The sequence below is a fragment of the Mauremys reevesii genome, linkage group 24, assembly GCF_016161935.1.
Source record: "Mauremys reevesii isolate NIE-2019 linkage group 24, ASM1616193v1, whole genome shotgun sequence".
NCBI classification, from domain to species: Eukaryota; Metazoa; Chordata; order Testudines; family Geoemydidae; genus Mauremys; species Mauremys reevesii.
In genome coordinates, this window is record NC_052646.1 from 7,816,220 (window position 1) to 7,833,642 (window position 17,423).

The 17,423-nt window shown below is 58.1% G+C and overlaps 1 protein-coding gene across 5 annotated transcripts; it reads left to right on the top strand.

Annotated features, from left to right (window-relative positions):
• Positions 1–279: 279 nt before the first annotated feature.
• On the top strand, positions 280–17,079 carry TDRKH (tudor and KH domain containing). 5 transcript variants are annotated; one of them, XM_039512502.1, is made up of 18 exons: positions 337–425; positions 3,065–3,122; positions 4,567–4,611; positions 5,169–5,328; positions 5,507–5,655; positions 6,186–6,292; positions 6,682–6,871; positions 8,310–8,449; positions 8,808–9,114; positions 9,604–9,770; positions 9,977–10,149; positions 10,547–10,611; positions 10,859–11,010; positions 11,340–11,474; positions 12,326–12,386; positions 14,087–14,644; positions 15,344–15,450; positions 15,769–17,079. In XM_039512502.1, the coding sequence occupies exons 5-17, from the start codon at positions 5,532–5,534 to the stop codon at positions 15,403–15,405; spliced, it is 2,241 nt and encodes a 746-aa protein (XP_039368436.1). In that variant the 5' UTR covers positions 337–425; positions 3,065–3,122; positions 4,567–4,611; positions 5,169–5,328; positions 5,507–5,531; the 3' UTR covers positions 15,406–15,450; positions 15,769–17,079. The 5 variants fall into 5 exon arrangements, with proteins under 5 accessions (XP_039368437.1, XP_039368434.1, XP_039368439.1 ...); XM_039512501.1 differs by lacking the exon at positions 5,169–5,328; XM_039512500.1 differs by lacking the exons at positions 4,567–4,611; positions 5,169–5,328 and having other exon boundaries at positions 305–425; positions 2,993–3,122.
• Positions 17,080–17,423: the final 344 nt, after the last annotated feature.

A 17,423-nucleotide genomic window follows, 5' to 3' on the forward strand; every position in this document is an offset into this window, starting at 1 on the left:
CAGATTGCTGCCTCCCCCAGCCCAGTGCATCATGGGAACTCTCAGAGTGCTGCTGCCCCCTCCCCACCCAGTGCATCATGGGGCCTCTCAGCATCAACCCCTGCCCCAGTGCATCATGGGGCTTCTCAGAATTGACCCGCCTTCAGAGAAGGGTGAGGGGCGGGGCCCGCTCTCCCAATACCTCTCTCTTATTGGCTGGGGGGAGGGGGTCCCGCTAGCCTAGCCTCCCATTGGTTAGAAGGAGTGGGAGCTGATTGGCCTTGGAGTTTCAGCCGCGGTGTGGCTCGCGTGGCCACCCGTGTAGCGATTGGTTCAGAACGGAGGCGCGGCCCGGTGATTTGCTGCGGCGGGCGCGTGCGAGCTGCCCGGGCAGGCGGGGCTGGGGAGCGGAGCCGGCGACTACGGCGGCGGAGCGGCTGAGACAGGTGGGGCTGGCACGGGGCGGGATGGGGTTGCAGGGGCCGGGGTGGGTGGGGCTGGCACGGGATGGGGGTTGCAGGGGCCAAGGGGAGGGGCCGTGGGGTGGCACGGGATGGGGGTTGCAGGGGCCAAGGGGGAGGGGCCGTGGGGTGGCACGGGATGAGGTTGTAGGGCCAGGGGTGGGTGGGGCTGACACAGGATGGGGCTGCAGGGGCTGTGGAGGTGGCACGGGGTGGGGTTGTATGGGGCGGGATGAGGTTGCAGGGGCCGGGGTGGGTGGGGCTGGCACGGGATGGGGTTGCAGGGGCCAAGGGGAGGGCCGTGGGGGTGGCACGGGATGGGGGTTGCAGGGGCCAAGGGGAGGGGCCGTGGGGTGGCACGGGATGAGGTTGTAGGGCCAGGGGTGGGTGGGGCTGACACAGGATGGGGGCTGCAGGGGCTGTGGAGGTGGCACGGGGTGGGGTTGTATGGGGCGGGATGAGGTTGCAGGGGCCGGGGTGGGTGGGGCTGGCACGGGATGGGGGTTGCAGGGGCCAAGGGGAGGGGCCGTGGGGTGGCACGGGATGGGGGTTGCAGGGGCCAAGGGGAGGGCCGTGGGGGTGGCACGGGGTGGGGGTTGTATGGGGCGGGATGAGGTTGCAGGGGCCGGGGGGTGGGTGGGGCTGGCACGGGATGGGGGGTTGCAGGGGCCAAGGGGGAGGGGGGTGGCTTGAGGTTGCAGGGGCCAAATGGGTGGGGTGGCTCGCATGGGATGATGTGGGAGTTGTAGGGGCTGAGGGGGTGGGGCTGGCACAGGGTTGCAGGGGCCAAAGGGAGTGTGGGTCCTGGCATGGAGTGGGGAGGCCTGGGGTGTGAGAGGGGAGAGATCTGGAGTGGGGGTGAACCTGGGTCCTGGGACAGTGAAGGGGGTAGGCTCTGGGGGAACCTCGTGTGGTGGGGGGAAAGGTAGGATGGGGATGGGGAGGGGAGACCAGAACAGCTGGGTCCAGGCCATCCAAGGGGGCTTGCTTGGGGTTAGCTGAGGGATGTGGTGGGTAGAATAGTGGGGGTGTTTAGGGAGCTGTATTATGGAGCAGATGGGGCGTCCTTGGGGAAGCCAGGCCTGGCGCAGCAGCAGCAGCCTGGCAGGGCTGTGGCATGGGGAAGTAGAGCATGAGTGGGGTGGGGTGGGGTTGGCTTAGGCACACTGGCTGCATGGTGTGTGGAGCTGAGGTGCTTGGGCTGGGGTGGCTCTAGTGCATTAGATGTAACAGCACAGAGGTGAGTGGCCTGGGGGTTAGATATGCTGATGGAGAGGGGTGCAATGTGGGGTGGGTGTTTTGGCCTGGAAGGGGGTGACTGTGGATCTGGGGTGCTGGCATTAAGGGCAGTAGAATGGGGGGTGTCTGATTGCAGGAGTTTAGCTCTGATTAAAAACAAAATATAAAATGCGAACACTCAAAATGCTTTTGCCGGGCCTAAGTCTCTGCTCACGTCTTCCCGGGAGCAGGGGGTGGAAACCAAGGTACCAGATTAGCTGGACCTTGTGCCTGATCCCCAGTGGCGGTTCCCGTGATTGTCAGGCGCACACATTTCTTCTCCTTGTGCAGGTTTGCTCAACAGCTGAGCTGTGCTGTTGAGAGAACCTGAGGCCACAAGCTGCTTGGCCTGCCAGCTGCCTTTATTCCACTGCGCTTAATGCCAGGTCCAGCTGACTCTGATTACATTTTACCTGCCAGATATGTGTATTAATTTTTTCAAAGTGAACTGATCAAAACAATCCCATCATGTGCATGCAGTCGTGAAAAACAATAATTAAAGACAATTTATAGACTGGCTCGCTGCTAGCAAAGGACTTCCAGTGGCTGTAGCAACATCTGCAGTGTGTTAGTTGTCAGGCTGTCTTAGGTAATGTCCCCATCAACATAGCATCAGAGCTCCTCACAATCTTTAATGTATTTCTCCTCGCAGGTCCCTGGGGGGGTTAGGTCCTCCCGCTGACCAGATGGTGAAATGAGGCCCAAAGAAACTAAGTGACTTGCCCAAGTCACACAGGGAGCCTGTGGCAGAGTAGGAAATACATCCCAGATCGCTGAGCTATCCTTTCTGTCCCACCAATAGCAGTGTTACTTGTATGCAAGAGACCTGAGCTTCTGTTGTAGTGGGGGAAACAACTGGGTTCCTTACTGTTCTGCCATTGATATGTCACAGTTCAGGGCAACTGCACCTGTATTCCCCCTCCTTGGCCCAGCAGGGGCACCTGCTTTAGGCTTCTAGCTCCCAGCTGTCACCTCTTGGGGGTGGGAGAGACCTGTGTCTCACTGCTCCTGATGGGGGATTTCTGCACAGTTCTCTGCCAACACTGTGCTATCCCCAGCAAGCCAGACTGCCTAGAAAACCCAGCACCTGCACTCTGCTCCCTCTCTCAGGGCTAAGACCGGTGTGTCGCCAACCATTACAAGTTACCACACAGCTCTTCCAAAGTACATTTATTCTGAAGGTAAAAGCATTACAGGGAAAATATGTAAAAACAATGAAAGAACTGACCTGCTAAAAAGCTAACCAGAGGTCACCCCCCAACTCTATCCTGCAGCTCTGGTAGGTGTCTGTTCTTCAGAACCCACAACTAGGTTTTTCCTCATGCTTACGAGTTCATCCGTCTTAGATCCAGAGCAGAGACTGGGCAGATCAGCTGTTCCTTGGATCTTGGCCTTCTGTAACAGGTAATAAGCAGACTGTGACCCTCTCCTCAGGGCATAGCTTCAAAACGCTGGGGTTTTGCATATCTGGGAGTTGGGGAATTTGCATGGACCCCTCCCTAGGGATTCCCCCAGGAAATCCACTTGTCCCAAAAGTCCATACTTGTCTGGCACATTTTCAGTAAGAGTCTCTTGAATTCCCAGGTCTCACATCTGTCACATTTCCCTCTAGAGTGGTAACAGACAATCCCAGCCCACAAGAATACACACATTTAATACAATAATGGCTTCCGGGGATATTGCAGGAAATTGCCAGCTCTGTCACAACTGGGTTTTGGAGTTTCTTACTATTCTCCCATTGAACCCTCTGTAATAAACAAGACAAGCCAGTGATGCTATTTTATTATTTGCATTATAGTAGTGCCTAGGCGTCCCAAACGGGATCAGGGTCCCATTATATGGGGTGCTCCACAGACACACACAGCCCCTGTCCCCGAGGAACTGAGTCTAACTGGACAAAGGCAGATGCAGGTTGGGAGGGGAAGTGACTTGCCCGAGGTCGCACGGTAAGTCAGTGGCAGAGCCGGGATAAGAAACGAGCTCTCCTGGCTTCTAGGCCCGTGCCCTGCTCACCTTGTGATGCTGCCTCCCGGCCCTGGCTTATCCCCTTCAGAGTAGCTCTCGCCACCACCCTGCTTCGCAAGGAGCATATGGTCTGTGGTGACGTGGGTGTAAATATCAATCCCTCTCCCCCGTTACAGTCTGTGCCAGCGCGTAAGTGACGTTCTAGCTGGGCTGTGGTGCAAACTGAGAACTTAACTACCACAGACGCCAGGGTTAGGATCCTTTTTGCTAACATTTGTGCAGCAAAGTTGAGTCTCGCTTAGCTGCCTGTCTTGCTTTCTGACGCGCTGCACTTCACAGGAGCACAGACCTCTGAACTGTGGTCTTGGGGTAGAACCCAAATGGGAAGGGACAGCTTTCCCTGCTGGCATGTGTCCATGTGAAATCTCTCTCTTGTTGCTGTCTGGAGTCTGTCTCCATATATTTTCATCTCCCCTGTGCGAGAGAGATCTAGCAACGCCCACTGACAATGTGTTAAGCTCTCAAAATGCTGCTCTCCCTCCTCCATCCCCACCCCCATTCGCGGCCGCTCTCAGAAACTGGTTGATGATTCTTCGGAGGCAGCATCAATATCCTCCACCAGCCACTGGGAGGCAGGACTGTTGGATTCTGTTTCTGCTGCATGGCCCTGGGGCAAATCAGATAATCTCTTGAGACCTCATTCTCCCCCCGAGGCTCCCAGTACCTGCAGCCACTATTGAAGTCGTTGGGAGCTGCTGCATGCGACCAGCACCCCTGAGTATCAGGTGGTCTGTGTTTGAGAAGTGACCCTGCTTTGGGAAGGGGTTTGAGATATAGCACCGTTCCCCAGGGGATCAATGCTAAGTATTGTTATTTATTGTAGGGGGTCCTAACAGATAAGGAGGACCAGGAGCAAAATCTACCACAGGTATTTGCATGGCCCCGTTGTTGCTGTATCCGAGCACCTCACCACACCCACGTGAGGAGGAGAAGTGCTATTATCTGTAGAAGGGGGATGGGGACCGGCAGCATAGAGAGATGAAGTGACTCGCCCAAGGCCATGCAGAAAGTCTGTGGCAGAGCTGGGAATTGAACCTGGGGACCCCAAGTCCCTAATCACTGGGCCAGCTTTCAGCAGCTTTGATAGGGTAACTTGGGGTACGGAGCACCCACAACTCCATTGACTTCCCAGGGCACTGGTGTGTGATCAGACCCATAATTTGTTCAGTGTCCCCAAATGCTTGACAGAGTTAAGTAATGGCAGCAGCGGGGGAGGAAAGAGGCATGGGCACGGGAGGAAAGGAGGCAGGCAGGCTGTTCCAGAGGCCAGGTAGCTGCACAGGAGAAGGCCCTTGCGTCTAACATTGTGAGAGTGCAGAGAACCAGGGAGGAATTGGGTGCAGGATGTTTGCAAGGAGGAGACTAGGTCCATGGAGAGCTTTAACAATGGGGGGCAGCTCATTTATTCTTGTTTAAATTCCCAAGCTGGCGGCTTCACCCTCCTGCCTGCCTCTTCCTGTAGCAAACTGCTTGATGCTGCCTACTTTGGAAGAGCACAGCCTGCCGGGTACGGCTCGTGTGCCTTGACAGATCGGCTTTGTGATGCAGAGCGATCCTGCGGAAGGCTTAAAGCCTGCAGCTATCTGTGAGCAGCTTGAACGAGTCCTGGCATGTGCCAGTCGTGTTTTCACTTTTGCCCTGCTCTGGCAGTGCCCAGGGTTAGTGGAGTCTGTGCCCATTGGGACTGCCAGTCAAGCCAGTCATGGTCTCAGGAAGAGGGGCTACTGTTGTAGCTAAGAGAATTTCTCTCTTCCCCCACTTAGGCTGTGGTCCATCAGTCTGGGAAAGATGTCAACAGACCGGGGTTACTGGAACAACCTGACAACCCTGCAGAAAATCGCTCTGGTCCTGGGGATCCCAGCCAGTGCAACTGTCATGTACATCTTGTACCGCAGGTACAGAGAAAGCCGAGGTACGTATGCATCACCCCGCGGCAATGACCTTCGGCTGGCCCCGACTCCATTGTTGCATGGTGACTAACAGCTTGTGTGTTGCATTTAGGCTTGAATTATTAATTACTTGGCCTCCTTCCGCCCCCATTCCCATCCCTGCCAAATGTTGGCTGGTGCTCAGAAATAAATCTCTCCCATGCTGAAGAGCATATCCAGGGAGGGGTGATCCCTGGGGACAGGAGGCCTGTTTCTGAGCAGCTTTGTTCTGAAGTTCCTCTGCACTTTCTATAATATCCCCGCAAGAAGTTAAAATCCTTTCACCCTCCTGCTAATTCCTTCCCGGATCCTGCCTGGCGCTTGGGGAAATGCAAACAGACTTAGCACAGAAAGGTTAAATGTCTCACCGCTCTGGAGCTTTGCGGATTCCCCTTCTCTCCTGTCCTGGAGCTGCTGAGCTAGCAGGATTGGCCACCTTCAGGCCATGGGGAAGATGGCTTTTGGGGGTGGATGTGTTAGCCTGTTTAACCTGTCTACTATGGCTTGTGCTCAGAGGAGCGGCTGACGTTTGTAGGAGAGGATGACATTGAAATTGAGATGAAGATCCCCCAGGAGGCTGTGAAATTGATCATCGGACGACAGGGCGCCAGTATCAAACAGGCAAGTGGACAACGGTTAGCGAGTCCTGCATCCGTGCCTGGCCCCACCATTGGCTTCGGTGTGGTGGTCTCCCCTGCCCCTCTCACTCCATCCCAGAGGATCCCAAAGATCTTGGCAAACCCTTTGTATAAGCTGCTGCAGCCAGGCTGGCAACCGGCCCAGCGGCCTGGGGAGGGGAAGATTTGGGCACAGATGCCAGGGGAGGGCAGTACGTGCCACTGGATCTTAATGCCTATCCCTTGGCTTCTAAAGGTCCACCCACTCTAACAGGCTTAAAGGCTGAATCGCTGGCATTTCCAAGGGGTCTGCGTTTTAAGGCTGATGCTCAGGCTAAGCCATCCCCTCTGCGTGAGAACCTTGCTAGATTTCTTTGTCCCGTGTCTCCGCAGCTAAGGAAGGAGACTGGTGCTCGCATTGATGTGGAAGCGGAGGACTCCGGTGCGGAGCGGGTGCTGCTGATCAGTGGCTTCCCCGTCCAGGTGTGCCGAGCGAAAGCTGCTATTCACCAGATCCTGGTGGACAACGCCCCCGTGTCGGAGCAGTTCGCTGTGCCGCAGAGAGCCGTGGGCAGGATTATCGGTAACTGTCTAGAGACTTAACCGCCCCCCCCCACACACACACACTTCCCATTAGCCACCAGAAGAAATGCAAGGGGCCTGGGCAGAAGTGACCCGGGGGCTGGTTTTTAAAGCTGCTCCAGAAACACTGACCACAGCTGTGGTGAAACACGGCGACTGCTAAATACTGCTTCCGGCTGTTGACCAGAGCGCTTGCTGTTCCTGGGCTGGGGCGCTGGGGAGAAATACTGAGACATAACAGTAAATCTGCATCCGGAGCCCGGGATTAAATAGTTACCCCCTTCTCCACTCATTGGCTCCTTAGGGTGACAAGAAATCTCATTGAGCTGCCTCAGTGTATCAGACTGCAGCATCTCAAATCTAAGAACCTTTATTTTGCACCTTTGATCCTGGTGCGCTTTGGATGCCTGTATTTATAAAGCTAGGTTTGAATTGCTGGCCACAGGACTGACATCTCTGGGGTAGAACACTGCTTCTGTCCAATGGAGACACTGCGGGGGAAGGAGACTGTGCCCTGACCAGCTGGAAACTGGCTTGGGCTGTGAGAGATCTGGGTTCAAGTCCCTTCTCCACCACTGACTTCCTGTGTGACCGTGTGCCTGTCACTTAGTCTCCGTGCCTTGGTTTCCCCACCTGTACAGTGGCAATAAGAGCCCTGCCCTGCCTCACAGGAGGGCTGTGAGGATAAATGCCCTTAAAGGCTGCATGGTGCTTGGCTAGTTTGGTGTTAGGGGCTAGAGATGTATCTAAGATAACACGGAAATACAGGAAGCCCGGCTCAATCGGAACTTAACCAGCAAAATGGGGCTTAGCTCCTTGCCTCTTTCACAGAGCACGAGAGATCAGGCCCTGGAGTTTGCATCACACCCGAAGGCCGGCTCTGTACCCCAAGTGCCATGCTGGAGCGCTGGTTACTAGCTAGCTGTACCTATAGGCTGCCATGAAAAATGCGAATCTCAGAGCCTGGCTCATGCTACAGAGCTAAAAACAGCAGGATAGACGTTGAGGCTTGGGCTGGAGCTGGAGGGTTTCAGGACTGGCCTGAACAGCTGCACTGCTGTTTTTAGCCCCGAAGCACAAGCCTGCGTCATTGGCCCCCAGGCTCTGAGACGCGCTGCCGTGGGGCTTTGATTGCAGGGTAGACATACGCCGAGCGGCAACCAGCACCTTCCAGAATCGCAGCTGGATCTGTCCAATTCTTATGGTGGTGCCCATCGCTGCAGCATCTGGCCACCAGCAGCCATTCGTCCTTCGCTAAAATCATCTCCCTGGCGCGGAGCAGCCAAAATCCAAATTTCTGGAGGTGCTTGTGTTCTGGTCACAAAAAAAAATGACCGGAGCGGGGGAAGTGGGCATTCCCTTCAGAGCCGTTTCTTCGGCTGGGTTCTCTAGTTCTGCTGCTGCTGAGTGAGTAACCTACTTCTCGCTGCCCGTCCCAGGCAGGGGTGGCGAGACGGTGCGAGCCATCTGCCGCAGCTCGGGGGCCAGAGTGGTCTGCGAGAAGGAGACGGACAACGCCCTGTGTCTGACCCGGCTCATCAGCCTCTCGGGGAGCCGCAAGGAGGTGAATGCTGCCAAGGTGGGTCTGGGGTGACTGCCCCCTTTAAGAGGCAGTGGGGTCCGGTGCACCTGGGACTGGTCAGCTGCCTCCCGGTCTGGTTTAAGAGAAGGCAGCTGAGCTGGGAGCTGCTGGCGATGAGCTCTCAGGACGGGCTAGAGCGGGAGAACGCTGCCAAGCTGCAGGAAGGCTTGTGCGGAGACCCCTAGGAAGGAGGGGGAGAACTAGGTTGGAGTGGATGAAAGGGAAACTGAGGCAGGACATGCCAGTACTGTGAAGCTTGGCCACAGAGGAGCACCCTGCATGGGGGTTACCCTGTCACAGCGTCTCCTTCTGCATGGGCTGTGCAAACACCCTTCTCCCCCTTGCTCTCCCAAAGCAACTGATCCTGGAAAAGCTTTCGGAGGACGACGCCTTTCGAAAGAAACTGGCCCTGTCGGCGGCGGCCCGGTGCCTGCGCAAGCAGCCCCTGGGCGTGAGGGGAGAGGATCCCGGGCAGCAGGAGGAGCTGCCACGCCCCAACGGCGAGGCCCTCTGCCAGCTGGCGAGCCCTCCGCAAGGGGCAGGGGATGGAGGCCGCCTGCTGGCTGCAGAAGCCCCGGACCAACCACAGGAGCTCAGAGCCGAGAGCGAGTCCCCGGAGGAGCTGGTGATGGAGCCCAGCCAGGCGGTGCCCATGTTCGAGGGTGAGTGGAGTGGTTTTCTCCAGGGCTGGCTCAAACAGAGGGTGTGTGGCATGCACCACAGGGGTTGCTGCCCCAGCCCTTGGAGGGGCATGGGCTGGCCGCTGAGACCTAGAACTGGATTCTCTCCTGGCTCTTCGATTGATTTGCTGGTCTCAGAGCAGCGCCCACCCTGCTCTGTGCCTCGGTTTCCCTGTCTGTTCCGTGGGGGTTAGGTGTCTGCAAAGGGTGCTGTCCTGGAGAAAAGCAGCTGTAAAGAGAAAAGGGCTGGGGCTGCATGTCACGCAGCAAGGTGACTTGCGGGTAGATCTGCAGGCTCTCCTCAAAGCTCCTCGCATGCGGCGAAATGTTGCCTCCCCCCACCCACCCCAAGACCCTTGTCCCTCCGTCCGGATCATCAGCCCATGCTTGGACTCGTACGCTCTGCCTCTCACTCCGGGTGACCCTGGGCTTCCCCTTCCCCTCTTGCTCACTGCTGTGTGCCCCTCTCAGTCCCCAGCCCCGACTTCAGCTTCCACGCGGACGAACACCTGGAGGTTTATGTCTCGGCCTCGGAGAACCCCAGCCACTTCTGGATCCAGATCGTCGGCTCCCGCAGCCTGCAGCTCGACAAGCTGACCTGCGAGATGTCCCAGTACTACGGGAGCAGCAGCCAGTCGGTGAGCGTCTGCCGTGGCGTGCCCCGCCCGACGCGACGGCTGGGTAAACCTGCCGCAGCCGAATAGAACGATGTGTCCCCCGCCCCGCTAGCCAAAGAGGGGTTAATCCTTCTCTTCCTCCCCTGCTGCTAGAACCTGCATCGCTTCCCGTTCTAGCCTCGAGAACCTGCGCGTGTGACTCCCTGCCCCTCCTTCTGTCTCGCCAGCCCGAATTCCCCAACGTCCGCGTAGGCGACATCGTGGCTGCCCCGTATGCCGATCACGGCTCCTGGTACCGGGCCCGAGTCCTGGGCACCCTGGAGAACGGCAACTTGGATCTGTATTACGTCGACTTTGGGGATAACGGGGAAGCCCCCCTAGAAGCACTGCGAGCCTTGCGGTACGTGCAGCAAGGAGGGCGGTGAAGAGGGAGAGCGTAGGCTAGGGCAAGGGGGGGTTGGAGCAGGACTCCTGGGTCCCATTCCTGCCGCTGATTTGCTGTGGGATTCCGGGGAAGCCTCCTGGCTCGCTCTGCACCTCAGTTTCTGTAAAATGGGGAGAGCCTCTATCTCAAGGGGGTTGAATGGCCGAGCTAACGACTGTCCAGGGTGTGGAGCTCCTTGCACGTGAAGGACGAGGATGGGTGCAGTGACGCCGCTAGCACGTGCAGATCCCCGCTAACCCAGAGAGACGCGGCTTAGCAGGGCAGACCTGACCGATTTCACCAGCTGCGGGGGCCTCCGCGTGCTGGGGTCGTATCGCTGTTCACAGTGGTTCCTCCCCTCCCTGTCTGCTAGGAGCGACTTCCTGAGTCTGCCCTTCCAGGCCATCGAGTGCAGCCTTGCTGGGATTGCCCCCGCAGGTGAGTGGCGAAGCCGGGGGCGGGGGGCTGTCGGTGGGGATGGGTCCCCGCGAGGTACCCAGCTGGGCTGCCGGTGGGGTAGCCTGACTGGGCTCGGGCAGCGCCCAGGGAGAGGCGGCTCTCGATGGCTGCCAAGAGGCTGAAATCTCCCATTTCCAGACCCGCCTGCGCTTAGCTCCGTGGGGCTCTCTCTCTCTGTGTCCCGGGGAGTCAAACCCAGCCCCTGCTACTCAGTCTCTCCCCACAGGGGAGCAGTGGGAAGAGGACGCCCTGGACGAGTTCGATCGCCTCACGTGTTGTGCCGAGTGGAAGCCCCTGCTGGCGAAGATTTCCAGTTACGTCCAGTCTGGGGCCTGTACCTGGCCGCGCATCCAGCTGTACGACACCAGCCACGGACCGGTGAGCGCCGGAGGCCGGGTTGTCTGGCAGGCTGCCGGCTCCCCTTACACACACGCAGCGTTTGCTGACAAGGCGTCTCTAGAGCAGCACGTTTCTGCACCTCCACTCCCCTTGGTGCGGCCGCTGGCAGCCAGAGCCTGGCGAGCCCGGAGTGGGCTCGTCTCTGCATGTATTGAGATCAGGATTCAGTCAAACTCCCGTCTCTCTCCAATCTGTATCGTTCCCCAAACCACCAGTGCTGCTTCCTCCCTGGCTCCCCGTCCCCGAGCGGCACCCCCTTGTGCTGTCGTCAGCCTGCAACTCTCTGCCCCTTCCTGTTTCCCCTTCAGAGCCTCGATATAGGGGAGGAGCTGGTCCGGCTGGGTCATGCTGTGCGGTGCCCGGGAGAGGAGGATGGCGCTGCGGGGGACGGCGCCCCCCAGCTGGGGGCGGGGGCCACGGCTGAGGCGTTCCAGAAGATGCTGGTTAGTCAATCACTAACCCCGTGGAAGTGCTGGGAAGCCATCAGGAGAGGCTGGCGTTTATCCGGAGGCCAGCGTTAGGACAACTCTTGGCGGAGCACGTTTATTTCTGGCTGAAATTTTGATATCCTCTCCTCTCCGGTCAGCGGCCTCTCTCCAAACCCCCAGGGCTGTGCCCTTTTCCACCAGGCTGGGCGCCAAAGGCTGCAAACCCTTCCCGATGGCTGGGGAATTGTGTAAGGAGCTAAACGGGAGGGCTGGAAGCACCAGTGTCGAGCAGCTCTAATGAGCCCGTTCTCAGCCTGGAGGAAAAGGAGCCCGAGGAAGTGACGTGTGCCGGGCGGAGGGGAGGGGCTCTAGGTCCCTCTGCTCTCAGGCTGCCCCGACGCAGGCGGCTGTGGCATCACGGGCGCGCCTGCCGCTGGAGGTGTAGCTTCCGGCTCCGGCTGACGTGCCCGCGCTAGCTTTGATCAAGATAGCACCGTGGCTGCAGCTGCGTGGGCCAGCTGCCCGAGTTCGTGCCCAGGGTCTCGGGCGGGATTGCCGTCAGGCAGCCGGTCCGAGTCGCTGCCTGTGCCTGCCGCAGCTCTGCCACTGTTAGGAGCGCGTGTCCATCTCCCTGAGCCGGGAGTCGCACCTCCGGCTGCGCTGTTCACCTACCCCACGAGATCTCCAGCGTGGAGCAGCGCATATCGCCCCCTGCTGTTGTGAAAGCTTCAGCGCTGCCACTGGAGATCTCTGCCTTGGGGCTGGGTTCCTCTCCCCTCCACGGGCCCTGGTCGGTTCTGCGCTGTGGAGGTGTTTTGTCCGCGGGCACAGTAATGGGATTAACGTTGCCTCTCTCTCTTGCTCAGGGGAATGCTGCAGGGACCTCCCTCGAGAGCCTCCTGTCAGAGACCTGCGTCAGCCTTTCAGGTACGCCGCTGTGATCGGCTGAAGCAACCCGCCCTTCCTGGGGGCGGCTGCTCCGACAGAACCCGTCTGCCTTTAGGGCTGTATCCTGCTGCCCATCACCGCAGTGTCTGGGCATCTTCCACATCACATCAATAGCTAAGTCTCTGGCTCTTCATGTGCCACCACTCCTGATTGATTCCTCCCTCCTCTGAGACCTGATTCTCCACCTCCGTCACATGAATGGGGCAAAAAAATTAAATCTCTCTTTACTCTAGGGAAAAACAGAACCGACCGTTTCAGGCCTGGCACTTACATTTTGTTTCAAGGATTTTTTCAGGAAATTCAGTATGAATTGGACTATATTCACTTAGTTCCTTTTAAAATACACTTCCGTGGGTATGGGTGTGGGTGGGAGAGGTATTTACTAATTCCTCTGCAGTTCGTAGCCCTAAGAGAACACTGTCCCAGGTGCATGCAAATTAGAAACTGGCTGGTCAACTTTACAGGCAGTGTGTCCTAGTGGGGAGGGCACTGGGTGAAGACCTAGGAATCTAGATTCTATTCCTGGCTCTGCCACTGATCTGCTCTGTGGCCCTTGGGCAAGTCACTTCTGTGCCTGCGTTTCCCTTCCCTCTCCTGCCTTTGTCTACTCCGATTTGTGAGCGACTGTCTCGTGTCTGTGCAGCCCCTGGCCTGATAGAACCCTGATCTCAGCAATGGCCTCAAGGTGCTGCTTGTAATAACGGCCCCCAAGCTGCCTGAAAGGGAAAAAGAAAATGGGGTCATGAAAATTGAGGTTTTTTTGCAAATCCTTCCAGTGTTTAATAACTGGTGCTAATCCCCTTATTCCAAGCGCTGGACAGAGAGGGCTGTTTAAAGCTCCACTGCTCCTAGCACAAGAGAGAACGTACTGTAGGGGCTAATCCTGCCGATGGATGGGAACCAAAACCCAGGCTTCCCTCTCTGTTTTCTGGGATCTAGTGAGGAGGCTGGGAATGTCGTTTCAGGCGGCCTTGACTCTTTGAAAGTGGCTGTGTGCGTAAGACTGAGCGTGACAAGGTTATGGAGGGGATGGTATGATGGCTGCCTACAGCGGCACGTGGCCTACCCGCGAGTCTTATTAGCAGAGATCTCCAGGGTGGGACCCTGGGTGGGGGGAGCGCTGAGTTACTACAGAGAACTCGTTCCCAGGTGTCTCGCCCCCACGCTCAGGGTCTAACTGATCGCCAGATTTTCCCCCAGGTTCTCTGTGTTTCCTCTGCAGCATGGGGCACGGGTCATTTGCTGGTTTGGATGAACATTCGAGAAATAGCCTCCGTCCACACGAGATACAAAGTGTATCCCTCAAATGCTTGGCAGGTGTTAAATAATCCGTTAGGCAAAGGAGAGAAATTACTTCCAGCTATGATGGGGAGGAGAGTTGGGGCAGAAAGGTTCAAGAAACCCCCTCTAGGGTTAGACCAGGCAGCGAGGAGGCCAGGAGGAGATAAGTGGGGAAAGGTGAAGAGCAGAAATCGAGGGGAGGCTGTTTTAGTCAGCAGTAGCTGCAGAGGAGAAGGTTCTTGCACCAGCGGTGGCCAAGTGGCACAATGGGACAGAAAAGAGACCGGGGGCGGTGGTGGTGGTGGGGGAGCTGTAGGGAGCTTGTGTCCATGTGCTGAAGACACAGAGGAGAGAGCGCGGCCCAGCTCCCCATGTAATATGTGCCTTTGGCTTGGTAGATGACTCCATTGAGCAGCTCCGAAGTGACACCGAGCCCACAGAACCACCCTCCCAGAAGACTGTCATACCCTCACTCTGGTCCCTACGGATCTCGGCTCCCTCCTGCCCTCTGGGGGACTCCAAGGCTCTCGCCTTGCCAGCTGGCGGTGACCAGCAGAATGGCTCAGGGGGCTGCAGCAGCGAGGGGGCATCGGAGGCTGGGGGGTTTCTGCTGGCCACCAGGAGCCATGCAGCAGATGCCAAGTGGACATCCAGTCCTGCTGATTGCACGCATCCCGCAGCCTGCTCGGGAGAGGCCTCTCCCATCTCCCTCTCAAGCAAAGGCTCCAGCACCTCAGACGCCAGCTTCCCTACCCCCCTGGCCTCTGGGGACAGCAGCTGCTACTCCCCCCGGGGCTACTTCTATTACCTCTCCACGTCAGAAGAGTGGTCCACCTCCTCGGTCTTCTGCAGCAGCTCCGGCTCTGCCAGCGATTCCCTCCAAAGCCCCGTCCTCATCAGCTCCTCTGGCAGCGAGGGAGAGGAGGAGGAAGGGGGCCTGAGGGCCTGGAGGAGAGGTACAGAGGGCACCATGGATGGGCAGCCTGGGCACCGCACTGTGGTCTGGGGTGTCAGAAGCACAAGGAGTACAGATTTCTGCTGCACTGGCAGCCTTGAGATGCAGGAGTGTCCCATGGCTGCTGCTCCATTTGCCGCCTTGCTATCGTTCGGCTTGGAGAGGCCACTACTGGCGATCTCCACCAGCTGGCAACATCTGCTCCTCCCCCGAGGGACAGCCCCTGGCGAGGGCCTCAATCCTTAGCAATGCCTCTTTCAGTGCGGAGCGGGCCCCGGGCAAGTGCTCAGTGCCGCGTCGGGCCTGCTCTCATTCCTCCTGGTGTAAATCCGGAGCAGCCCCATGCTGGTGACTGGGGTTCTCCAGCTTGAGCCAGGTGTAAATTGAGATCAGGTGTAAATTGAGAGCCAGGTGAAGGGGGCGTGAAATGGATGCACAGGGGCTCTTAGTGTCAGCTGCGGCACGACTCTTGTTTCTCAGTGCACGGGGGCGCACAAGTGGGGAGAGCTGGGCCCTTCCTTGCACCAGGGAGCAGCTGGACACTGGCTAGGGCTCTTCCTGAGCAGAGCAGGTCGTCTCTCTGCGGCCTGTCCCCAGAGAAGGGGGCACAGACTCCTGGCTGCACGGTGGCTCTTGGTGGCAGGCTGGGGAGCCCTGATGCTGCGCCCGTTCTACCCGCTGCCTCTCCTCTTCTGTGCAGAAGCCGCGTCTGTGTCTGGAAGCGGCGACGACGTTATGCTGGTCGAAGACGATTCGCTGTGACCCCTTCCCCGAGCGGCAGCGAGCTGGAGGCGTCGCAGAGGGGGCGTGCGTAAGTTTGTCTATTGGGGGTGGTCCTGGGCCCCTGGCTGTCCCCGAGATCCTGCTTTCAGGAAGGGCAAATGCCCTCTTGTACATGTGGCGGGGGGGGAGTCTTGTCTGCACTGACGTGCTTTTGCCAGCATGGCTGCCCTGAGAGCGGGAGGGCATTGCTCAATAGCGACCCCTATGGGCAGGTTAAGGAGTGGCACTAGCTACAGTCAGAGGCTGTCATACGCCCACTCCGGGCTGCTATTTTAAGCAAGCAGCTGCAGCTCCCTGCACCACTCAGTGCCTCTGCTTTCTTGCCTTCCCTTTGGTCCCTAGGAGGTTGGTGCCTGGATTGAGACGACCATGAGGACTCCCCGACGGGGGCGGGGGAATAAAATACTGCGGGAAGGTGGAAGGAGAGACCACGGCCATTGGGGACCCACCCTTTCTCCGGGTCCAGAAACGACGGGTTTGCATCGTAACCTCGTCTGTGGGCGTGTGTGTTTGGGGCGGGGGCTGCACCGCGTCGAGTGCACGTTGCTGGCTCCTTGCAGCAGGGACTTGATGCCGGCTGTTGCGTGACTGCCCTTCTTGGGGGCTCTCTGGGGTGGGGAGTGGGTGTTTTCAGTGCATTTGGAGGGTGCTGATCATAGAGATTCTGAGGCTAACTGCCAGCGTCTGTTGAGTCGGACGCCAGGGTTCCAGCTGTGCGGTTCTGTGGCGCTCCCAAGGGATCACTGTCTGCCGGGGGTAGCTGTCCTGCAGTCCCCTTCTTCCCCTGACTGGAGGGAGATCCCCATTCACTCTCCTGCGGGCCATTCAGCTCAGTTGCGCTCGCTCTGCCGTGAGTCAGTTTTGGTTTAAATCTCGGAGCAAGGCGCCTGCACCAAAGACTCCACTCTGCCGTCCTTCCCGCTGCAGGGGCGAGGGAGACACCGGCACGCTGATGTGACTGGCTGAGCTTTTTCTGCGGCAGAAACGGGGCCGGAGGACGGTTGTGACGCCCCCCTCCCAAGGCCGCCCCCAGCTTTGACAGCACTTGCTTTACTAAAATAAGTTTTATGTTCAAAAAGGAGAGAGAATCCTCTTAGGCTGCGAACGTTGGAGCTGCGTTTTTGTTTCCATAAACGCAGACCGAGCTGGTCCTTTTTTTGTGGCTGAATCTGCTTCGTGCAGAACTGCCCCAGCATCTAGCATTAGTAGAGAGTTTTGAAGGGGGCGGTTTCTGGAGCACGCTGTGTGGACTTACTGCTCTTCAACCTTGGCGATGACGGGAGCCGAGTTAGGCCAGCGTCGGGGGCTTTTGCCGATCTCTGCCTCTTATTGTCTCCTTTGCCGCGTAAAGGAGCGGTCTGGGCAGAGTGTGTTGAGCCTGCTGCCGGCTGGAGAGTACCTAGCTGGCTCCGTCAAAGCGCCTGGCTGTGGGAATTAGCCAAAGCTTTATGCCTCGAGCCAGGCGGCTTTGGGGGTCTGTCAGTGCACGTCAGCGGAACTGCCCTGGTGTGAAGATGGGCATTTTCTGCCAGCTGGTGGTTTCACCCCAGCCCCGTTTTTGGGGGTGGGTGCGGGGAGATGGAACAAGGCTTGGGAGAGCTGTGTGCCTCAGCCATTGGTTTCTTTATTAAATAAAAGTTCTGTTGAGAGTTTTTCTTGTGAGTCAGCCAAGTCCTTGGGGGCTGGGGGTGCATGGGGGAGGAAGGGGGGGCTTAGAGCTGGGCTGCAGGGGGTCCGTTGTCCACCTTACCGCTCACTCTGAGACCATGTTAGTCTGATTCCTCGTTGTGCCACTTGCACCATGCTGTAGAATGGGGCTGATGATGCATAATTAGGGGGCCAGGGACTTTGCCGTTCATGGGGGTCAAGCTCTGGGTTAGATTTGCCCTTGGAGCTGGCGAGGTCCTTGGGGGATGCCAGCTGGAGGTGCCCAGCTTGGGGCGGGGGGACCTGCCATCACTCCCTCTCCCCGCACTGCTCTGCCAGAGCGAGTCCAC

Coding starts and splice junctions, on each gene's coding strand:
- TDRKH (XM_039512500.1), top strand. CDS start 3,040: ATGCTTACGAGTTCATCCGTCTTAGATCCAGAGCAGAGACTGGGCAGA. Junction 3,123..5,506: donor ATCTTGGCCTTCTGTAACAG/GTAATAAGCAGA, acceptor TCCCCCACTTAG/GCTGTGGTCCATCAGTCTGG. Junction 11,011..11,339: donor ACGACACCAGCCACGGACCG/GTGAGCGCCGGA, acceptor TTTCCCCTTCAG/AGCCTCGATATAGGGGAGGA.